Source organism: Thalassophryne amazonica, chromosome 4, assembly GCF_902500255.1.
Source record: "Thalassophryne amazonica chromosome 4, fThaAma1.1, whole genome shotgun sequence".
Classification (NCBI taxonomy): domain Eukaryota; kingdom Metazoa; phylum Chordata; class Actinopteri; order Batrachoidiformes; family Batrachoididae; genus Thalassophryne; species Thalassophryne amazonica.
Window position 1 is genome coordinate 14,281,805 of NC_047106.1, and position 24,505 is coordinate 14,306,309.

The following is a 24,505-nucleotide window of genomic DNA, read 5'->3' on the forward strand; positions in this document are numbered from 1 at the left end:
GAAAGCTCAGAACTACGAGGACCTGGTCAATGACATGAAGAGAGCTGGCACCACAGTCACAAAGATTACATTAGTAACACACGATGCCGTCATGGTTTAAAATCCTGCAGGGCAGCAAGGTCCCCCTGCTCAAACCCGCATATGTCCAGGCCCATTTGAAGTTCACCAGTGAACAGCTGGATGATCCAGACGAGGCATGGGAGAAGGTCATGTGGTCAGATGAGACCAGACTAGAGCTTTTTGGAATCAACTCCACTTGCCGTGTTTAGAGGATGAGAACAACCCCAAGAAAACCATCCCAACCATGAAGCAAGGGGGTGGAAACATCACACTCTGGGGGTGCTCTTCTGCAAAGGGGACAGGACGACTGCACTGTATTGAAGGGAGGATGGATGGAGTCATGTATTGCGAGATTTTGGCAAACAACCTCCTTCCCTCAGTAAGAGCATTGAAGATGGGTCATGGCTGGATCTTTCAGCATGACAATGACCCCAAACACACAGCCAGGGCAACTAAGGATGGGGCTCCGTAAGAAGCATTTCAAGGTCCTGGAGTGGCCTGGCCAGTCTCCAGACCTGAACTCAATAGAAAATCTTTGGAGGGAGCTGAAACTCCAAACCTTAAAGATCTGGAGAAGATCTGTATGGAGGAGTGGACCAAAATCCCTGCTGCAGTGTGTGAAAACTCCGTCAAGAACTACAGGAAACGTCTGACCTCTGTAATGGCAGACAAATGTTTCTGTACCAATTGTTAAGGTCTGTTTTTTCTAGGGGATCAAATATGTATTTCATGCAATAAAATGCAAATTAATTATTTAAAAATCATACAATGTGATTTTGTGATTTATTTTTTTTTATTTTTTTTTTAGCTTCTGTCTCTCACAGTTGAAGTTGAAGTGTACCTATGATAAAAATTACAGACCTCTCCATTCTTTGTAGGTGGGAAAACCTGCAAAATTGACAGTGGATCAAATACTTATTCCCCCACTGTAAATGTTTGAGCACAACTGTATATAGACAGATATGTGACTTTCCCAATCATGTGTAATCAGCTGACTATACCTCAGGTGGATCACAATTAATCTGTAGAAACATCTCAAGGATGATCAGTGGAAACAGGATGCACCTGAGCTCAATTTTGAGCTTCATGGTAAAGGCTGTGAATACTTACGTACATGTGATTTCTTAGTTTGTTTGTTTTTTAAATACATTTGCAAAACCTTTTTCACATTGTCATTATGGCGTATTTCATGTAGAATTTTGAAGGAAAAAATGAATTTCATCCATTTTGGGATAAGGTTGTATCAACATAATGTGGAAAAAGCGAAGCGAACATTTTCCTGATGCACTGTATGTATCTGCTGCCACTATGAATTAGCACTGCTCAACATGCCGGTGCCATTTCACTGATCTAACCATCCTGTTGTCTCCCCATCCCCGACACAAGACTCAACAACTCATAAACAGAAATTGACTTTGACTCCTGTAGGGAGCACTGGAGGCACAGATGGCATTTAGCTTCAGATTCACTCTTGTCTAAATATTTCATCTCTCAACGAGCCAAATGGATTCTCTCCATTCTAATACATACGCTATAGAATTTGACAAGAAGCCCAGAGATATCCATTTTGTGTAAATATGATCAAATGAATATCACTCCTTGCTGGACTACAAGTGCGTACTGAATAATTGATGGCCACTAATCATAACTGAGAGGTAATAACGATATTTTTCCCCTTCTGCACCCAGGATTATATACCCGCCTCTCTGGCAGCCTACAGCAGGCCTGAGGCCAGTGGGGATGAACTGTGCACGTATGAGTTCATAACCGTGGTTACCACATATAGAAGGATTTACCCAGTAGACTATATGTATGTTTCCTAATTTTATAAAACATCTAGCTCTTGTGCTTAAACGTCCACAGCAAAGGCTTTTAAATGTTTAATTTTCAATCACTTTAAAATTATTGTGTGAACATGCTGTTAAGGTCCAGCTGTGGTAAAGTTAGAGAGACATAAGGACATAACACAAGCCAGCTCTTCAATTCTGAGTGTTTCATAGTCAGTCAGGGCCATAAGTATTTGAACCGTGACACATTCATGTATTTGTGCTTCCGTACACCACCACAGTGGAGCTGAAAAGTCATGCTTATTGTGCAAGTGGTTTCACTAAAATATTGTTTTAACCATTTCTCACTCATAGTGACAGAAGACGTCTTGGTGGCTTTCCTCACTTAAGTCTTTCTTGCATAGTCTCTCATTTTTTTGAGAACTGCCTAATCCAAAGAGATTTATCACAGAGCACAATGCTGTTTGTATGTCTTAATGAATAATGTAAATGAAGTCCAACACAAACTATTCAGCAACTTTTAAAATGTTAATGTGTCCATTCCCACAATAATCCAAACACTGTTTGTCCAATCACTTATGGCCTTTGAAAAGGGAGGGTCTGTGCATTAAAATGGCTATCATTCCTTAACGGTTAATGCACTGTTTTGTTCAACCCCTTGAATTAAAGCTCAAAGTGTCGACACCACAAGCACATCTTGATTGTTTCATTTCAACTCCATTAACACTCACCAAAGGATTTCACCACAAGCTGAGTGGAATAATCAATCTCTCCAAGAAGAGGGGCCATTAAGTTGTAGTTCTGACTGGGATCTAGATATGGATTCTGGATTGTTTTTTAAAAGCTGTCTTGACTATGTCAAAATAAAATATTTATTGTGCTTTTGATCCGTCACATAAAAGGTTACTAGCTGATCTCTATGCAGTTTTGGTGGAAAGAACAAGTCTTGTGAGAAGGGCAATCCACTACATACGAGTTGCTTGGCAGCCAGAATGAGATTCAGGATTTAAAAAAACAAACAAAAACTTTTATTCATGGATCAAACTGTAGCATTATTGTAATCAGTTTCCAAAAAAATTAATATAGTGACCTCTATGATGTCGTTCCTCGATCAAACCTATCAAATGTATCAGTTATATTTCAGTTTTGACTGGGATCTGGATGTGGTTTCTGGATTATTTCCTCAGCATGGCAACAATGGGTATTTTCAGTGTTGTATAGTAACAAAGTAAAAATACTTCACTACTGTACTTAAGTACGTTTTGGGAGACTTTGTACTTTACTTGAGTTTTTTAAATTCAGCTTACTTTCACTTTTACTTCACTACATTTCCGACCTTAATTGCATACTTCTATTCCGATACATTTCTATGCGCCATGCCATTACTTGTTACAAAAACACACACACACACGAGAAAAGTCGTGTTTTTACCCAGAGACACCACTGAGTGACTGCAACGAAGTCAGGCCAATTTGTCATGAGGCATGTCCAGTAGGCTTTTTTGCAGTTGCGCACTTGGGGGTGAAAATGATAATTTCTCTACATTGATTACAGCCCTGGAGCAGGTCTGTAATCACCTTTTCTGGAGCGCGGCTTTGCTTTGAACCTTAAACCAATCGAAGCAGTGATTTGCAGGTCGAAGCAGTGCTTCGATCTACGATTCGTAGATTTTATTATTATCGCTTTATCCTAATTTTTTTCCCCGCTAAAACCCCGAAGAGCATATGTCTGTGAGTAATATTTAATATTTTTTTATGTTAAACCGACCTGTTATGGTCTTCTGAAACAGTTGATAGATGTATTTTATAACTTAAAAACAGGACCGATGCTAACGTGTTAGCATGTCTATGGCGTTTTCAATGTTAAAGGTAGCATTGAGCTGTTCGCATCAGCACGTTTGTGTTGATTTGTGTTCGTTGTCGTAAAAGAGTCAAATTGTAATTTTTTAAATTTATTTTTATTCATATATTATAGCAACAACAATAACAGTCTACACAATAGACAATAATAGTCAATAATAATAGACTAATAATGTTACAATACAGTTTTAGAGAAAGAGGCAAAAAGAACCTAATGAAACAAAACACAACAGAAAATATAAAACCATGTAATAATGAAAATAAATAAATACATATAGAAATAAATAACTGTTTCCTGTGAACACCTAGTGAGTAGCCTACTCTTGTTTAGGTTTTGAAACCTTGTTTCTGAAGTGTTTTTGTGTGATGTACACACTTTTCAGTATTTTGACTAATACTACCAGTCATTTACAAGCCTAGATAAACTTTTATTAAAAAAACAAAACAAAAAAAAACTTGTACTTACTTGTACTTTTACTTTCAATACTTGAGTACATTTAGTTGTACATTACTTGTCATAGTTAAGTACAATAAATACTAGATACTTTAAGACTTTTACTTGAGTAGCATTTCAATCGGTTACTTGAACTTCTACCAAAGTCATTTTTTAATGGGTATCTGTACTTTTACTTAAGTGTGATTTTTTCGGTACTTTATACAACACTGGGTATTTTTCAACATTTTGATCAGTTGCTCTACAACACTGAGCTTGATGTAAGCTGCCAGTCACACACATGCCAGTAATGTTGATAACTACAATTAGGAGTGGGGAGTACACTGGTATCGTCATCACTGGCGTGAAAGTGCGCCACAATAAGGGCCCCTTCATACATAGTGCGACTGTGTACAACTCAGGGCAACTCCCGTCAGAACAGCTTGTATGAGCACACCACGTAACATCGCACCGACGGGCAGGCGTGCACGATGCCAGTGCGAGGGTTCATGCACACGGGAACGCAGTGCGAGCAGCTGCGCGATGTGTAACCACATCGCGCAGCTGCTGTGAAAATAAAAATACATGCCACCCACGGGATTCGAACCTGTGCGTGTCACCTAGAATTTGGCCGACACCTGCCACGAGAGGGTTCGATGGGCTGTCACAGCGCACATTCTGTCTTTCAGCCGCTAGTGTGCGCAAATAGTTGTAGCAGCAGGTGTATGAGGCAGCTGCGATTTTACACATTTTGCACACAATTCCTGCTTCGTGCGCACTGTATGCGCAAACTGACCAAATTTGCACTACGTGTGACTAAGGATTGCACTGTATCATCAGCACTAGTTCTCCTATATTATATCCCCACCGGTCCAGAAATATAAAATCTCACTGATGAAATTACAGAAAAAATTATGGCAAATATCCCTAAATTTGGAAGACAATAATTACTGTACAGCTTGAATTGGCACTGCAGTGCGGATGCTGGGAGATGGTGGTGGTCTGTGTGGCCATTAATAACACTTTTCCCCCTCTGTAATGCTGAGCAACACGTCAGTCAAAACACTTCTGAAACACTTTTCCTACAGATGTAACTGGCGATAAAGTCATTTTCACATGATTGTGATTCTGTTGTGTGTACCAGTGGACTTCTGCACTGTGTGCAAATTTGTTTAATTAAACATGTTAAATGTAAAAGTGTAAAAATCACTGATTCATGACGTTCTGCATCCAGATTTTAACTCTGAAGGAGATGATTTGAAAATGAAACTACTCCAGGTTAAACACTTGCACAAATACACTAATTGTTTAAGGTATCATATCGTGCAGAAACCAGTAATACTGTAATACGAGGTCTATTAGATAATAAACCGACCCTTTTATTTATTTTTTTAACTATATGGATTTGAATGACGTGCGATTACATCAATCATGCTTGAACCCTCGTGCGCATGCGCAAGTTTTTTCACGTGTGTCGGTGACATCATTTCCCTGTGGGCAGGCCTTGAGTGAGATGTGGTCCCGCCCTCTCGGCTGAATTCCTTTGTTTCACACGCTGCTCGAGACGGCGCGCGTTGCTTTATCAAAATTTTTTCTGGACCTGTGAGGAATATCCGAGTGGACACTATTCGAGAAATTAAGCTGGTTTTCGGTGAAAAGTTTAACGGCTGATGAGAGATTATGGGGTGTTTCTGTCAGTGTAAGGACTTCCCATGGAGCGGGACGTCATGCAGCGCTTCCAGGCGCCGTCGTCGGCCTGCTTCGACCTGAAAACATCCTAATTTAAGACTTAATTCACCCAGGACGTCGTGAGAGAACAGAGAAGATTCAGAAGAGGCCAGCATGAGGACTTTATGCGGACATTCCACTGTTTAAGGACATTTTTTAATGAAAGACATGCGCGCAAATTCGCCGAGTCGTTTCCGTGATGACTCGGCAAATCTGTGTGCGCCGTGACAGGAAAAACACCTCCGTGTTGAAAACCATTTGTAAAATTCAGGCAGCTTTTGATGGCTTTCAACAAGTGAGTAATTGAGAAATTGTTTAACAGCTTGGGCATGTTCCAACTTGCCCGTTAAGGTTTCCAATGGAGGTGTTTTTCCTGTGGCGACCCCCCGCGGTCAGGTCCGGCCCGACATGCGACTCTGCCTGCACGTTCTTTCATTACAAAATGTCCGTTAACAATGGAATGTCTGAATAAACTCCTCATGCCGACTTCTTCTGAAAGTTCTCTGTTCTCTGACGACTTACTGGGTCAACAGAGCCTGAAATGTGGAAGTTTTCAACTTTAAACGGCGAGACGCTGCCGCCTCGAAGTGCAGATCACCGTCAGGCGCTGTGGGCCGTCCTTACGGCGACACTACCAGACCAAAATCTCTCATCAGCCGTTAAAATTTTTACCGAAAACCAGCTGAATTTATCGAATGGTGTCCACTCAGTTGTGCCTTACAGTTTTGAAAAAATTTTGATCAAACAAAGCAGCAGTCTCTGAGCCATTCCTAAACAATGAAAAAATCGACGAGAGGGTGGGCGACTCCTCACTCAAAGACTGCCCACAGGCGAATGACGTAACCGACAGACGTGAAAAAACTCTCGCATGCCCACAAGGGTTCAAGCATGTCTGATGTAATCACACATGATTCAAATCCATATGGTTTTTGAAAAAAATAATAAGGTCGGATACTTTTCTAATAGACGTCGTATAATACATCGCTGTACTCAAAGTGAAAGATACCATGATATTAATTTTAGATATGATTACCCACTGCTAACCACAATGCCAGTTTTTGACAAGAGGTGTATGTGCTTTCCACATGGTTAGCCTTCATTTTGAGATTGTTGTGGGCAAATGGAATTTTGGAAAAATATTCTTTTCATGTTTGAGAAATCTAATGACATGACGTTTCCTGTGTACACCTAGCTATAGTTTGTAAAGGACGAGACAGACACGTACTCAGAATAAAACTAAACAAAACACAAAGCTTTGCTCTCACTCAGCTGTATATATGCCAGACACGGTTATCTTCTCTGTACTTCCTATACATGTCAGCCACCATAATCAGTACAGCTCACTGCGATGTTTCAGCGGAGAGCTACATTTTGTTCGAAGAGGAAGCTCCTCTGGAGAACAGGACTTTTAGGGAAATGGACAGGCCTGCAGCGTGTGAAGCAAACTCAGTGAGGCTGTTATTCCACCGACCTGTCAGTTCTTCCTTGCCTTTCATCCATCTGATGGAGGCGGCTGGCTTGCTGCCCATGGCTATGCAGGTGAGCTCCGTCTCATTCCCCTCGTTGACCACATCGTCACGGCTTTCGATGATTGGACTACCTGGTGGGACTGACCCACAGCATAGGCAACAGTTAGGCATGTAGCGCACAGTGCACGTCTACACATATACGCATACACAACCGGAACCCTTTCAACCACAAACACACGCGGGCTGGATTTTTCACCTTTTTTTAGTACAGGAAATGAGGAATGTGTGGAAAAATGCAGAAATTCAAATATCTGCTCTGCGTGTTGAGAAGCGTGCAGAAATACATTTTTAAAACATTACATTTGTGAAGCACCACACTGACACGAGCTTGCAGGGGGGTAGTAATATTTGAATTACCAATCTGTCTATTTTTAGCAGGATGATTTAAGCCTGGTTCCTGCTTTGCACAGACGAGTGCAGCTCAGAACTGAGACTGTACACATGTGCGGTTCAGTCATGGTTCTTAATGTTGCAGTCACACTTGCATTGCATTTTGCATTTCAAAAAAGAAAAAGTCAGTTATTTTGGTCCCCCCCCCACTTTTTTTAATTGGCACAAATTTCACTTCGGATAAACCTCCACATTATGTGGAAAACAGGCACAGCCCCCATCTTGGCGGCGCGGCATGCTGCTGTGGCAACCTATACTCTCATTGCCTCAATTCAGATGACGGACTGTTTCAAAGTTTAGCGTACATAAACAATCAAATGTATATGTGCGGTTGTTTTAATTCTGATGTGTGCCATTATTACGTTCAACTAGTAATAATTGTGGAATTAATTGCTGTATTTTTGTCTGAGGTAATCGTGTGAATTGCCCTTTTAGGGATCAATAAAGTTGTTTGAATCTAGAATCTTGAACCAGGTAGTCTTGAAGTGGGAACCTTCTGTTTTTGAAGCAAATGCACTCACCACGTGGCCACTAATGTAATTTACTGAAAAACATGAAGTCCCCAGAATGAGACAAATGTAAATGATGAGAGTTTTCTGGAAATTATAGCATTTACCGTTATTTATAGTGGACATTGTTTCATCAAAACGGCACATTTGATTATTGATGGGTCCTAATGAAGAAAACTTTCAAGAATTATTCTCACATCACAGAAACTCAAACTTTGAAACCTTGTCCATAATTTGAAAAACGTTATAGGCTCTGGGAGGGTGTTATTTGTGTTGTGGTCTTGTTTCAACCAAGGCTGAATCGTCAATATGTTCAAAAGTGTATTTTTTTTCCATCACAACCTTTGACATACAGTACTTTGGTATTCAGCTGCATTTCTGTGGAGTCTCTAATGTCATCATACCTACTGTAATATCAATGGGAAGTTTTGTGGAAGTATAATGGTTATTCTATGGGTGTGCTACGGTGTCTACCATTGTTTTTGCACATATTGCTCAACAGTGAGTCCTTAGGTGTTATTTAGGAGAGCAATGGCTGTGGGAATAAAATAGTTTTTAGTCTGTTGGTTCTGCATCTGGGCATTACCAGGTGTCTGCCCGAGGGCAGAAACTTAAATTGTGAGTGCAGAGGGTGTGCCGAATCTGCCATAATTTTCTTGGCTTTTGACACAATCCTTGTTTTAAAAAGGTCCATGATGTCCGTGCACTGAGTTCCCATAATTTTACCACATTCCTTGACAATATTACAAAGACGGCTGCGATTCTTAAGGTTCAATAGGTTAAGCCAACACAGGAAGGAAAAGGTTAACACAGACTCCACAAAGCAACTGTAGAACATTTTCATGAAGACACCATCTACGTTGTAATTCCTAGGTTTTCGCAGAAAGTGCATTCTTTGATGCGCCTTACTGCACACTGCATTAACCTGCAATTCAAAAGATAATTTATTGTCAATTTGGGTGCCCAGATACTTATAATTCTCAACACCATCTATGGGCTTCCCATCAATGGACATTTGATTCAGAACAGGTGGTCTTTTCCTGAAATCAATGTGCATTTCTTTAGTTTTGTCCACATTTATATATAGAGAGGATGAATGGCACCACTCTAAAAAGTCCAGCAAGACCAAGCTATGGTCTGTGGAGTCATCACCGTGCAGAAGGGACAGGATAACTGAATCATCTGCATATTTTATGATGTGATGATTATCATGTTGGCTTTGACAGAGATTAGTATAAAGAACAAACAACAAAGGAGATAAAATGCAGCCCTGAGGGACTCCAGTGGATGATACAACAGCATCGGAGAGAGTTTCATTAACTCTGACTCTCTGCGATCTGTTTGTTAAAAAGTCAATAATCCATAAAATTAGGCCAACATCAATGTTCATGTCAAGATCAAGACTTTTTGTGCACACAACGCTGCTCAGTGTAACAACAACACACTAGTTTTAAAATGGAAAACATTCATTATTTGTTTTGTATGACAGTTAAACAGATTAACGTTGAGTTTAAATTCCATGTGCACTAGATGGCTTCTGCGTACGATGGATTTTTTACAACCCGGTAGTGGAGTGGTAGTGGAGAATGTATGGAACCAAAATGAACAGTATATAGAACAAATTCACATGCAAAATGATGTCAGTCATACAATGGTCTATTTTTCTGTACAACAGGACAAATAAACAATGCCACATGACATACAGTACACCAGTCAAATGACAGGATCTATAGTATTTTGGTGTTACTGCATACAAATTACATTATTCGCATGTCAGTTTGTGATGCTTCTAGACTGTGTCCTTCTGGGATTCGTATCTCTATAAGTGATAACGTGGCTTAACTGTGGATGTCGCTGAAAGTAACATAATACTAATGGTTAGCATCATGGTTCACAGATTAATTGTCCAAGGTTAAGATTTCTCCAATACCGTGCATCAACAGTCAGGGCCCGGTTTCATAAACCAGTCTAATATTTTAGTCTATTAAGCTTACTTAGTCAACTACGGTTAGTCACCCAACATTATCTGTCTAATCTCCGTTTCTCATCCACGGCTAAACTTGTAGATTAGGTGTTTTACGTGAGTCTACAATTTTCACGGGCATAGTGACCTCGCGATTGCCACTGCCAGGAAACGCCTCCAATGCGTAAGAGTTTTGTTTACTTCCAGGTTGGTCGTTGTCATGAACTTTGACAACTTTGTTTCATTAACTGACTTTATTAACAGTTACGGACACATTCAAACCACAGAACAATGTGCTTAGATCTTGGTTTAACCGTTCTTCTTCTACACTTCCATCAAGCCTTTTTGTGCACACAACGCTGCTCAGTATAACAACAACACACTAGTTTTAAAATTATTTTATGCTGAGTGTTTTATGATGAATGTTCAATGTGTTTTCACGTCTTGGGGCTTCGGCAGTTTATGTAAGTCGATTTTCCGTTTTACGGACAATAAAGTTTTATCTTATCTTATCTTAACACATGGTGGCTAATGTGAGAGCTGTCACAAACACATCATGACAGTCGTCTGCTACAACTATGGCCAAAAGTGGAGGAAGCACTCCTTGTGGAGGAATACGAGTGACGTAGGCCTGCTCTTTCGTGTTCCATCAAGTGGTAGTACATGGTAGCTGCCATTTTTGAGGTAAGACACTGATGATTTTTTTTGCCTAAAATAAGATTAGCCTCCTCTGCAACAGGCTAAAAACTTTAGTTGGGTAACGCAAAACTTTAGCTGATCAAGCACTTTGTGCAGCAACTAACGTCAAAAAATTAGTCAACTAAGTGAGTTTATTCAACTAAGCAAGATTACACGGCTTTATGAAGCCAGGCTCTGATGTTACTCTGTTGACATAATGATGTCATGCTTAAATATCAGTGCATTCCAAATCAGGTAAAGTACCATAAAGTATCGCTGCACTGCACCTGCAGACTACCGTAACACTTCACACCATAAACTTCACTCGCCTCCAGGTCATGGCACCAATGTAACCTGAATTACGTCTGCCTCGCAATGTTAATGAACTCATGACCTCGCTAGAATGTTTTTTAGCATCGAGGTTTACTCTGTGCGCAGCAATCACCAGCCATGTTACACATAACCACACATAGTGTGTGTGCGCACGCTGACAATATAATTGGGATTTTGTTTTAGAAACAGGTCTCATCTCTCCATGACTACAAAGGGATTTGTCTGCACTACTGTTTTCTGGCTGCGTGACTGTATTGACATTTTGTACGTGCATGTATCTTCTCTGTGCTCGCATGTCTTACACTGTTTATCACGGCGCTTTAGGATTAGTTACAAACAGCAGACCTCTCACCACTGTACTCGTTACAACCCGGGTTGACCTCCTTGACTCTGCCATACTTTTATCTATATATCCACATTTGCATTGGCGCCATCATGTTTATGCCAATATATAATCCAATAAAGGTGGGAATAATTGTGCTCTGCGTTCCTCAGATTTGTATTTATTATCAGTTCCCAAGGTGAGAATGGAAAGCAATGAGAAAAGCTTTTTATGTGCGCTGTTCCTCAGACCTGGAACATTCTGCATGAAGATCTGAAATAGTCATTTACACCACTGCTGCAGGACGTCGGTATAGTCGCCTGTAAGCCAAAGTTCAGAGAGAATGTATTGTTCATATGAATCTTTAAATCAGTTTTTTTAAACCCGTTTTTAAACTATTTGCATACATTTCTCACTGTTGCTGTTCTTAATATCATATTAGATTTTCCTACTTTGCAATGATTATTGGTTGAAGTAAAAGGATTAATAAATTGAATAGTTTTGATTGTGTTGAATGTTTGGTCTCCAAAGTAAAGGTCGAACAAGGTCGACATCCATTGAATTAAGTGACAGGTGGCATATTTTACCCTGTAACGTGGTGACTAAGCATGACAGATGGTGTCAACTATTCCTTATTAGAACCCTATCAACCCAAACAATAATTTGCATAATTTTTTTTACTGAAATTGGAGCAACTTTAACTTTTGACCCCTGTACAAACTGAAACTGACCTTTGTCACCATTTTGCTGTTTTAAGCCCATAACTCCAGAACATTCCACCATAGATGGGCCAAACTATACCTTTTTGGAATTGTTATGATCAGACAAATAATGTAATATAGTTTTCAACATGATTTGAGCATTTTTAGATATTAATTTCTGTGTAATTTTTCATTGACCCCTACCTGGCTACAGCTACAACCCTGAGATGGTTATCATACATTTTTGTGTAGGCCATGGTACACTGAGGCTGGATTCTAAGTGTCGTTTGTTCACCTTCAGTGGTGCCAAAAACCTTCTTGGCCCATTGACTACTCAACATGCAAATGATAACCTGTTTTGCCAGTACTCACTTTATAGTCACTCTTTCTTGACTTCAATGAACATAAATACTTGTTTTATAAAAAAAATAAAACAAAGACATCTTTCTTGACCTCATATTTAACTGTTGACAGCACTGTAAAGGTAAAAATTACAATTTCTAACCAACATTGTTTATACTGTAAATGTAACTTTCCAACATTTTGCTAACATTTAAATTCTTTATAAACATTTTAGTTGTTGAAATTATTATAAGTAGTAATAGTATGAATAAATGTCTTCAAAAGTGGACCTTTAATTTAGGGCTGTTTTGGGGTGTGAATTATTTACTCATGTTAATGCTGTTTAGCACTTAGCTAACTTTGACTTCCATTAGTCATCAAACATTAAGCAGGGTTGATGGTAAAGTGGTTAGTGCACTTCATTTCAATGTGGAAGGTTCCTGGTTCAAACCCCACCCCTGCCACATTTCTCTGTGTCATGTGGAGTTGCGTCAGGAAGGGTATCTGGCATAAAAACTTCAACATGCAGAGCCACTTTGGATTTGCTGTAACGATCCCGAGCACAAAACAAGGAAGCAGCTGAAGGGATGTACTTTTAGTCATTAAACATTAGCCTCGTCTTGCCAACCTTATTTCTAATAAAATTAGGATGCTGAGCAAAACATAAATACAAATAAATCTTTATTTATGTAGGACCATCAAAAAATCTAAACAAACCAGGCATCAGTGCTTTTTCCCAGTGCATACTTGCATTCCTCAGGGATGTGTTCTGGTTTCTACACTTTTCAGTGTTTTCATGGACTGGGGTTTGGATAGGGTTGTGGAAACCTGAGGCCAAGGTGCTTTTGTTGGCAAGGAAAGATTTACTGAGCTAGAAATCTAACACGAGGCTGTGATCTTTGAGGAATCAGTGGCTGCAGGACTTGAAAAGCTGTGTAAAGAGCTGGAATGTCTGTGTTTGTGACTGTCCTGAGTCAAGACTAATATCCAGGCTTTCAAAAACTTCCAGGACTCAATCATCAGAAGTGTATCTGTATGCATGAATTCAAGCTACTCAGGTTGTCATGTCACAACTGAGCACATGGGAGATTCTCAGATTTGGTGCTCTTTGGTTGCAGGAGAGCATCATGGGATTAAAATGGAGCATCACGTCAATGCACACCACACTCGTGCTTCAAGACTCTGCCATAATCGCGCAGTTTTCAGGCTGCATTAGTCATAGAGGAAAACTTGCTGAACTCCAGACACTTGAAAAAGCAAAAAGTCATTCGGGTGTTTATTTCAAGGACTCTTGAATGCAACCCTTCGTTCAGAAATACTGCAGCTAGGTTTCAATTGTACAACTAGAGTAATTACTTTAAAGTGCTTTTAATTCCTTTCAATCCCCCAGGATGTCTGCATGTATAATAAAGCTTAACTAGAGTAATTTCACTCCAAAGCATCAAAGTGTGGCACAGCTGACTCTCAATGGGGAATCATTTGGAGCGCCAAGTCAACATCCACCGCGATTCACAGAGTCAACACAGCTGCCAGAACCAACGCGGTCTGAGCCATCACTTTCAGCATCTGCTCCTTTCCACTACGCCGTTGAGCACCGCAAGAGCCTAATTGGCTGACATTTTGTTTCAGTTGCTACAGATAATGGGATCAGAGATTACTGTTATTTCATATTCAATACCTACAATGTAGCGAATCACAATAAATTCGCACGCGCACTCGCACCTACCCAGGACCGTGATGTCCGCGTAGGCTTCCTGAGGAGGATCTGTGTAGAGCTGGCACACGTAGCGTCCCTCATCGGAGAGTGACACGTTGGACAGAGACACACGCAGCTCATTGTCAGAGAAATTCACCAGCTGGAACCGGCTGTCCTTCAGAGCTGTGAGACAGAGACAGCAAGGAAACACAGCACAGAGACACAAACGTGAGACAAGCAGTCGGACCAGAGAGCGAGGCAGAGGCAGAGGCAGAGCACTGGCCTTTTGTGAGCTCCCTCCCTTAATTTAGTAAAAGAAAAGAGAGTTTGAAAAATAATTCATACAAGTTGATTCATAAAGTAGCTTTACAGTCCACGGAACACCGGCAAAGACAGGAGGGTGTGAAGAGTGCTCATGAGGACTCCTAACAAGCTAGGAAATCTTAAATGGGCTGCTGCTGGTCATGGATGGATGCGTCAAACCCACATATTTCAGAAAGAGGAGAGGCATTCAAACATACATAATGAATTAAATCACAGAGCGGCACCAGAGAGGGTCGGATTCACCAGACTTTAAATCAAAAAGTAGCTTAAAATCTCTATATTAATGCCGCATTTTGGCTGCATTTCATGTTTGGTAAGCTTTTCATTTGGTTCAGCGCTCAGCAGCCTTTTACATAAACAGCATGGGTTGATTTGATTGGAGCCCTTTTGATGGTTTGACTCGCCTTCTTTAAGAAGTCATAGCCGCATCTGTCCTGATAGGAAACTTGACTCAGCCTGTATTTACCGCACAGGGTGTGTTGACCTTCATGCTGATAGGGAGAAGGTTGGTCCATGTTTGTGTTACAGAAGGATTTTTATGGAAGCTTTCTCTCTTTTTTTTTTTTTTTGGACTGATTTTGATTTGGATATTCTGATTAGTTTCCATTCATGAACATTCCATCACCTGTTCTGTGATATTCATTCATTTTCTTCAACTTTTACAGGTCCGGGATAATCGGCAGATATACATATCTTGGGTACTTTTCTGATATACACTCACCGGCCACTTTACTATGTACCCCCTCCTAATACCGGCTTGAACCACCTTGTTGCCTTCAGAACTGCCTTACGTCTTCGTGGCATAAATTCAACAAGGTGTCTGAAACATTCCTCAGAGATGTTGGTCTCTATTGACATGATGGCATCACGCAGTCACCCATTCAACCAGTCTGTCCATTCTCTTCTGACAACAACAGGGCGTTTTCATCCACACAACTCGCTCTGACTGGATATCTTCTCTTTTTCAGACCATTCTCTGGAAATCCTAGAGATGGCTGTGCAAGAAAATCCCAGTAGATCAACAGTTCCTGAAATACTCAGGCCAGCTCATCTGGCACCAACAATCATGCCATATTCAAAGTCACTTTTAAATCCCCTTTCTTCCTCATTCTGATGCTCGGTTTGAACTTCATCAAGTCGTCTTCACCACGTCCTGATACCTAAATGCGTTGAGTTGCTGCCATGTGATTGGCTGATTGGTTATTTGAGTTAACAAGCCATTGACAGGTTTCCCTAATAAAGTGGGCGGTGAATATATATGTACTATTCAAATATTTTGCAAGTTTTACATAACATACGGTATATCCATGGCTCAGAGCTAACTCTGACCCGAGGCTAGATCAAGATTCTACGACCCCCCCCACTCCTCAAACCCTGTCCTTGCAAACCCCTTATAATTAGGACATTTTGAAAATTTTGAATACTGTTAGTCAAATTACCTGATGTGTCAGGTCAGGTTTGATAGGGTACTAGATAGCTGCTATTATTATTACTATTATTATTATTATTATTATTATTAATATTAAAAAAGTCTGTTGTATATAAAAATTCTGCTCATACTTTGGTAGAACAGAAGAGTTGTTCTCTGAGATAAACTGGATAGAGATGTAGATCCTGACTGTAGCATTAAAAAAAAAGATTTCCAATGATAGATATGTTCATTTTTGCCACTGTGTCTGGCGACATAGTGAAACTTGTCTGACTGTCTTTTAAATTGTAATCAAAGTTTAGACTCAGTCTTGATCCAGAGTAAGACTGATTCTTGGGCAAATTCTAATCACCTCTTTAGCATATAGAGATATGGCATTTTCAACAATTAGGGTCCTATCTTTAGAAATAATCCTGCAGGTAAAAATGGAACATGTCCTCATTAATGTCTATCAGCTGGCATGAAATGATCCTGTTCAAATGATTCCTCTGGATGTGGTGGAAGGTCTGCAGGCTGCTCGGTCTTGTTATTCCCGTCAGACTTTACATCACGATGATTTCTCAAAGTCATGGGGCAGTGTCAACATGAAACCTCATCTCCAATCTAATTTGAGAGCTCTTTGGAAGTGTTCCCTCAAAGGGAAACTGTGATGCTGATGCACTTTGAGAGCAGAAGCACCTGCGAGGGAGGGAAAGCCTTCACTTCAATGAGACACTCGGTGGGTCCCATGTCAGCCTGTTAGCTAACTAGCTAGCTGCTTATATCAGAGCATGAAGGTTATTAGGATGAAATGCACAGATATTTAATGGGATTTGATTTGTATGCATTTATACTAAAGCACTGCATATTTTATTATTTATTGATCACATTATTTAAAAAAGCTGCAGTACAAACTACAAAATACTATATGTATATACTATGTATATTCTATTTAATGTTTTGACAGTGAGAAGAACTTTCACATACTACAGAACTGACACCACTGGAAAATACCGTTGGATTCACAAGAAAAATAATGGATAAACAATAACAGAAAAACACTGTCTGTGGATCATCTGAAGTACTGATTTAATTTGACTGTAGTCTTGGTTATGGCTAGGTTGAAAGTTATTCTTATACCAACTCACAGTGGCTGTGCATGCAGAGGTATGGTTGTCAGTCCCATGTCCCCATCCATTTGTAGTCAACATAAGTCTAACTAACTAACCTCGGTTGACTGATAGCCAAGGACAAAGTGATTTGGTTTTGAGGATAAAAAAACAGGTCACATGTAGAAGTCGCAGAAGCAGGGCTGCTAAAGAAATCAATGTTTTTATAAAGTTATGATTTTTTATTATTTATTTATTTAAATAGACCTTTATTGATTTAAATCTACTTTTTTCCATTTGTATTTATTTCACTCTTCTAAATGAGACTATACAAATAATATCATTAGTTAAACTCTTTAATGACATGTTAAAACATAAAAGTGCACATACAACATGTACAAGTTTATTCCATGCTAAATATAATGACTACAACTAACATGTCCCATTATCTGAATGGAAATTTTTGGTTTGGAAAATGTTATTGTTCAATATCTAAAACATTTCAGTCGTATCTGGTGCTTATTTTGCCATATGCAACATTCAGGCTGCAACTTTCAGGCTTCCTTCTTATCATAAGAAGCAGTGACAGACAAAACCTCCATTCATGCATGACTGAGCATGACCCTGCTGGAGATAATCCTCTAATTAGCCCACCTGTGATCTTAACAGGAAATTACTGACTTGAGATTCTCGGTCATCATTTGTCCAAGTAACCATAATTACCATTAATTATTGGTACTGATTCTATATTTCATGATTTTGTTGATTTTTTTTTTTTTTTTTTTTTTTTTACAGTGATTTACCATACCAGCCTTGTGCAGAAGCCCTATCTCCTGAGGCCCATTGGTGTCAGTGCTTATACCTAGATTCTGAAGACTAAAGCAGATGTGCAGCTACAAATGCCCTTGGATGGGACAGCAGTTCGATGTACCGTACTTTGCCATCCAAGGCTGGTATCTTTTTACAGCTTGGAGGACTGAGGCAATGCAGATGAAGTGTCTCATCCATGGACATAAACAGGTAGCCTAGCCAGGAATTGAACCCAGGTCTACCTGTTGGTAGCCCAACTCCTTATCCCACTGAGCTACCTGCTTTCTACGGGATTTTCCCAAAGAACTGATCAAAGCTACACCTGGGGTTAACATTAAAGAATGACATGAAGTCATTTATCGTTTTTCTATTGCTCACCTTTGACTTTGGGTGAGCATGAAGAGTAAAACCTGGTGAAAGGGTTGTCTGTTAGTCAAAGATGAAATGGCCTAATTTTTGACAAAATTTTTCCCATGACACGGAAGAACAGAACTGTATCTTAGAGCGCCAGCGACTCAAAGGATTAATTTTCATGACGCTATTGCACTCTCTGAGTTCACCTTCTTGCTAGGAATAGTTTTAGAGACATGACCATTTCACTTGCATTTTTTTGCTGAATTGTAAAATCTACAATCCCTGCACATCTCTGCAGGGACACAGACGGCGACCTTCTGCGTCAATCAAAAGCGTCAGCATGCAGATGCCTTGGGGTGAGCCTGGACCAGAATGAATTCAAGTTGAATTCATAATAACTACATCCAGCAACTGAATATTTTAGCACTGACTAAGACAAACTCAGACTGTCGCTGGTGAAAGATGGTGTGTTATATTGCATCACGATTTGTGCAGGTCCACTTAAGCTCGAAAAAAAAAATCTTATTTTCACCATTTCAGATGACAGCTCTGCCAAATTGCATGTCATTTCACATATATCGGACAGAATAAATGGCTCATCCCAACATGACACTTTCGCCATCTACCTATGCAATAATTCATCTTTATTTGCAACAATACATGTTTATTTATCCATCCAGCCTTGGCCATTATCATTTTAGGGTTTGTTTGCATAACAGTTTGGACGGCTGCCGCTTTGCGTGTTGCTCCTGCAGCACATCTGCGTCGCTGCTGTTTACTTCCTTGTATACAAAGATGTGGCACTGTGCGGAGCGGCCCTGTTGACAGGTAACAATGCCACAGGCTGAGGGGGGTCCGCACACAGGCAGCATTCCTTCAAGAGCACAGCCCAGAATAACGCTGCCATGGGGTTCAGAAGAGAAGACCCCCATTACCAGACAAACACGCCACCGCAGCCCAAGGAGATTTGATGTACATGCAGCTCCAACTGCAGATATACAAAAAGCCTTTTAGTGCATTTATGTAATAGACAGTCAGAACACATTGATTGGTTTGAAAGGCCACATTGATTGGCTCACTTAAAAGAACAGGAGAAAAAAATCCTTAAATCTACAGTGTGCAGGATTTAGTGTCATCTATTGGCAAGGTTGCAGATTGCACTAATGACCAGTAGACGGGTGTTTTCAGGTAGCAACCACTGATTTCTCTTCTTTTTTTCTTCAGTGTTCCACCCACACTGCAAAAGACAGAATAAGCATGTCCCTTATGGGCTACTGTATGAATTTGGCGGCCTCCATGAGGGTGTCCGCTCCCATGTAGATATGAGGGGTTCATTCTAGGCTTATAAGAACAAATTGAATCATTGTTGCAGGTAATTATACACTAATGAACAGATAGTTAAGAAGGCTATCATGCACACTGTAGCTTTAATCATGTGATGGGGTTAATAAGGATTTTTACTAAAATAGAAGACTAATTTCTTATTGTGACTATACGTAAATCAAATTTATTCCCATATCCTGATCAGTACGTACAATGATACCTTTTTGTCTTCTTTTCTGCTGCGCGTACAGGCAGGTTTGGGCATTTTGTACAAATATGACTAAGATGTGTACTCAGGCTCCCCTGATGCTCGTCACATGTGAGAAAATGGAACACGCGTCTCACTAGTCTGACTTGTGAAATAACAGCTGGGATGCAATATATAGAGTGAAATGAAGGGTATTTCTTCTTCACCTTGAATCTTGGCTCAGATCCCAGACACAAACAAGTAAGGAAGTAGCAGCAAAACTCAGTTCTGAGTAGAAGTAGCCCATATGCTCATGCATAATCATAATGTCCAATATCCTAATCTAAGAGATTATCGTAAAATCGAATGGCGACAAGGACGCCAAACTATTCCCATTATGGTAGCACTGTGTATTATCTTATATTAATCTTCCCACAATCAGATCTTAATGACTTGTGTTAAAAGAGCAGAGAAGTCAAGGACAGGCAGGGTTTAGTTTGTGCAGACGGTCAAAGTCAGAGTTGCAGCTCACTAGCCAGAAACTGAACTCATGTACATGAAAGAAACTCAGTGTTTTGGACCTGTGATACACAGTTTTAGAGTGAAGCTATCGCTACATTTTAGAATGAAGAAAGCAATAACGAATATGAGCTCATAGTGCAGACTGTCAGCTTTAACTTGAGGCTAAATGAGCCCAATGGTCCACCATTTTAAACTTAATTTGGCAATTAGCCGATGAGTTGTTTCACAGCTAGGTGAGTTACTCCCTCGTTTTATTGGCAAGCAGTGGCTAAAAGTGCACAGTTGATTTCTGGTCTTGTTGACTGATTTCTAGTCTTGTACTCAGTTGATATCTCATATTTCTTGGAGTTGATTTAGATAAAACAAATAAAAGGCGTACAAGCAAATGGCGATGAACACATAAGCTCCGCCCTCTTGGTGGTTACAGAAGAGCAATGGGATAAAGAGTTGAGCTACCGATACATATAGGTGGGATTGACTCCTGGCCAACCTACCTCTGTGTCCTCGGAGAAGATATTTGATTTACATTGTCTCAGTCCACCCAGCTGGAAGTGGGCACTGTCTTGGATGAACTGGGGTCCCATACATGAGGAACCTCATCCCCTTCACAATATAGAATCCAGGGGCAGGCACTGGTCCCAGTAGCCCTCCGAGCCTATAATAGGAGTTACTTCTTCTGCCGGTTAGCAAACGTAATTAATGAATTGAAACATTGTTAGCTATCAAAGGTGTCAGTGTTGTACTGACCTTTGAGGGCTGGTTGATGTGTGAAGAAGCCTCGTTTTGGAACACTTACTTTAGGAAAGAATGAATGAGAATGAATGGGGCAGCCACCGCCAGAGTTTTACAAATCCACTACACTGTCAAACTAGCAATGAAATAATAATTTTCAAATCAAATGGTTTATATCAACCCATTTAACCATTTGAAGGTGGTTCTGGTTGTTTTCATTCCCACAGATGGGGTACCTGATTAGGGTGCACCAAAAATATAAAAGGTGGAAATCTAACTTTTACCTGTGCTTAATTTTTTACATTGGTATAGGGTATGTCACGTGAAATATTATGGAAATCCATGCATGTTTAGAGGTCCCACCGAATACAACAAATTATGCTCAAAAGTCCCAAAATCATATAATATTTGATATGATCAAACTTGCCCTAAACAAGTCTGCCATTTCAGATCTCCCTGCAGGGACAATTATCACTCGACAACAAGCACCAAAAGTACAAGCTTTTGCCACATTCATAACGCACATATACGTCAAGTGGTGGCTGATGTGCAGTAGGGCAACAGATGCGGCATGGAATGATTTGCAACTTCTTCACCAGTTGGAAGACTACAAATGGGTAGACAAACTGATTGCTGGGTCTGCAATTCGAGCCACTAAGCGACCGACACCTGTGGTATCTGGCAGAGGAGATGATTCCACTGTCAATGTTTTGTGAAAGGTACCGATGGCCCAGCGCCAGCAGTTATCCACAGCATTGCTTGTGTGCAAACCCAAAGAAGATGTGGTAAGACCGCAGAAGCGCTATGGGTCTTCAGAAGGCAAGCCACAGTTTCCTGAGTTAGCAATCACAACTTCACTTGCTGATCTTGCCAGACCAGACTCCTGGTTCATGTTCTCTTTGCTGCAGATTGATGCAAGCTTCATGGGTGAACCAGTTACAAACTGGAAGCAGAGTCCAGCTTTCCTGGAAAGCAAGGAGAATATTTCAGCAATAAATGTTGTGAACGATTGTGCTGAGCGTGGGGTTAAACTATCTTCTGACTTTGTCAGCACTGCACGTTCGGAAGAACACTTCCAAAATGTCATTCAAATCATGGAGCAGGAGAGGAAACATGTTCCTAACTTGAGGAAGCACAAACTCTCATTGTAACTTAATTTTATTCAGAGATGTTTTTGTTTTAGTGAAACTCTGTGATTTTTTAAAAATTACTTTTATATTTTTAGCTTTTATGATTTTTCTTAATGGAAATACATGTTATGTCACATACCCTGAAGTTAAATGTGCAAATGTGTATTGTGTATATAATATATCACAATTTATAGTATCGAACTGCCAAAAAGTTGCCGTTTTTATTGAATAAATTATGATTTAAATTTTCCACTTAAATTTCTTATTTCAGTTTAAATCATATAAAACCTGAATTAAACACACAACACATCCAATTTTTAGTCCAAGCTTATGTTCTGAAAGCTTTACAATGTTCACTACAATATTGTCCATTTTTAAGAAAAATGCTTGGCCATCCAAATTTCCCCAAATATTCAAGTGGCTGGTGGGACCTCTAAATATTGAGCAAATGCAATAATATTGGGTTTGGATATGTGAGAAGAGCAAGTGTAAAAAAATTAGACAGGGTAAAAGTACATTATGCGATAAAAATTTTTTTTTGCATAATAACGTGATGCACCCTATACCTGATGGAGCTTGAGAGGTGCTGCAAAGAGGAATGGACAAAACCGCCCAAAGATAGGTGCACCAAGCTTGTGGCATCATATTAAAAAAAGACTTGAGGGTGTAATTGCTGCCAAAGGTGCATCAACAAAGTATTGAGGAAAGGGTGTGAATACTTACGTACATGTGATTTCTTAGTTTCTTGTTTTTAAAAAATTTGCAAAAATTAAAACAACAACAAAAACTTTTTTCATGTTGTCATTATGGGAGTAGAATTCTGAGGGGAAAAATGTACTGAATCCATTTTGGAATAAGACTGCAACATAACAAAATGTAGAAAAAGTGAAGCTCTGTGAATACTTGTCATACAGTACATACATCTTGTATGTCACCAAATTAAAAGCACACATAATGACGCCATAATTATTAAAATTTGCTTAACTTTGATGCACCAGATCAATCCAAAAAGTTCTAATTTCAGCATGATCAAAGTTTCACAAAAACCGTGTAAGGACCGCCCACTTTACTGAACATTGTATAGATGTTGTGCCCTCGGAAACTTGAACAAAACTCATTTGATTTTCATCAAATTTGAACTGGAAATTCCAAATGAGTCTGTTGCAGACAGGTGTGAATTTGCACATGCTTGAGTTTTGCCAACACCCTCTAAAGACTGTTAATTAGCACTCCTGATTTTTGTGATTGTATACCGTAAACTCATCAGTGTTAAATTAACACTGACAGTGTTAATGGTCCCACTCTGACCAGAGTAGGACCATATGTACACTGGCAGTGTTAATTTAAAGCTGTCAGTGTTATTTTTACACTGGTGATTTTACTGTGTATCCCAGCAACCATTTTTGTTGTTAGCATCCGATGATTCTTTGTCATTCCCCTACACTAATAAATCAGCTACCACAAATAAATAAATAAATTCTCTCCATGAATTCTAAACCTTGCAGTTTGAAATTTTGAAAGCAAATCCCTGTGTTAGTATGGTCAAGTCAGCAACACAGCTGCTTGTTTATAATTTCTAAAACAGTATCAGACTAGGGTGGAGGTTTGGAGGTGTATGAGTGTACCTTCTTGTTCTTTTGAAGATATTTTGCTCTTTAGTGTTTTTTTTTTCCTCCCCACCTCTTCTGGGATTAAAGCTTTTATGTAACTTGGTATCCATCACGTTGCATCTGTCACTTTTATTTATTTATTTAATTTTTATATTTTGCATCCTGACGTCATTGTGTGACATCATGACTGTTAAAGCGACACTCACGTCGAACGTCTTTGAAGTAGATGGTCTGTCTGTTGGGGTTGAGCAGCTGGATGACGGAGTCGTCGTTGTTCTTCACTCTGCAGCTGATGGTGGCCGTCTCCCCCTCGATCACCGACACGTTGTCCGTCCCCAGGTTCTGACCTTCGACTTGACGGCACACAGAGATTAAAAAATTAAATAAAATAAGATATTCACCCATCACTCATATCTGCCCTGCTTGGATTTCTGCAGCTGGTAATATGATGTATATTTCTGACAACAGGAGTAGCATGTCAATACATGCACAGTGTAAAGAGATGTGAATAGGCCATGTAGATTTTCTGTTTGCAGCCACATCTAATCCTTTTAATATAAGAGCCATGTGCAATGTTTGTCACTATTGATCTCCCCGAGCTCAGAGTGGGCCCTGTGAGTCAGTGCCAGATGGGCTGTAAGCTCTGCTGCCCACGAAGGTAGGGAG

General features: G+C 39.9%; 1 protein-coding gene across 1 annotated transcript in view; it reads right to left on the bottom strand.

Moving 5' to 3' along the window:
• LOC117509323 (cell adhesion molecule 1-like) overlaps positions 1-24,244 on the bottom strand; it is a 154,874-nt gene extending 130,630 nt beyond the window's left edge. Inside the window, exons 1-3 of the mRNA XM_034168985.1 lie at positions 24,046-24,244; positions 14,361-14,513; positions 7,339-7,476 (exon numbers count right to left, since the gene is read on the bottom strand). Coding sequence (XP_034024876.1) covers positions 7,339-7,476; positions 14,361-14,513; positions 24,046-24,244 — 490 coding nt within the window. The remainder of the gene's footprint in view (positions 1-7,338; positions 7,477-14,360; positions 14,514-24,045) is intronic.
• Positions 24,245-24,505: the final 261 nt, after the last annotated feature.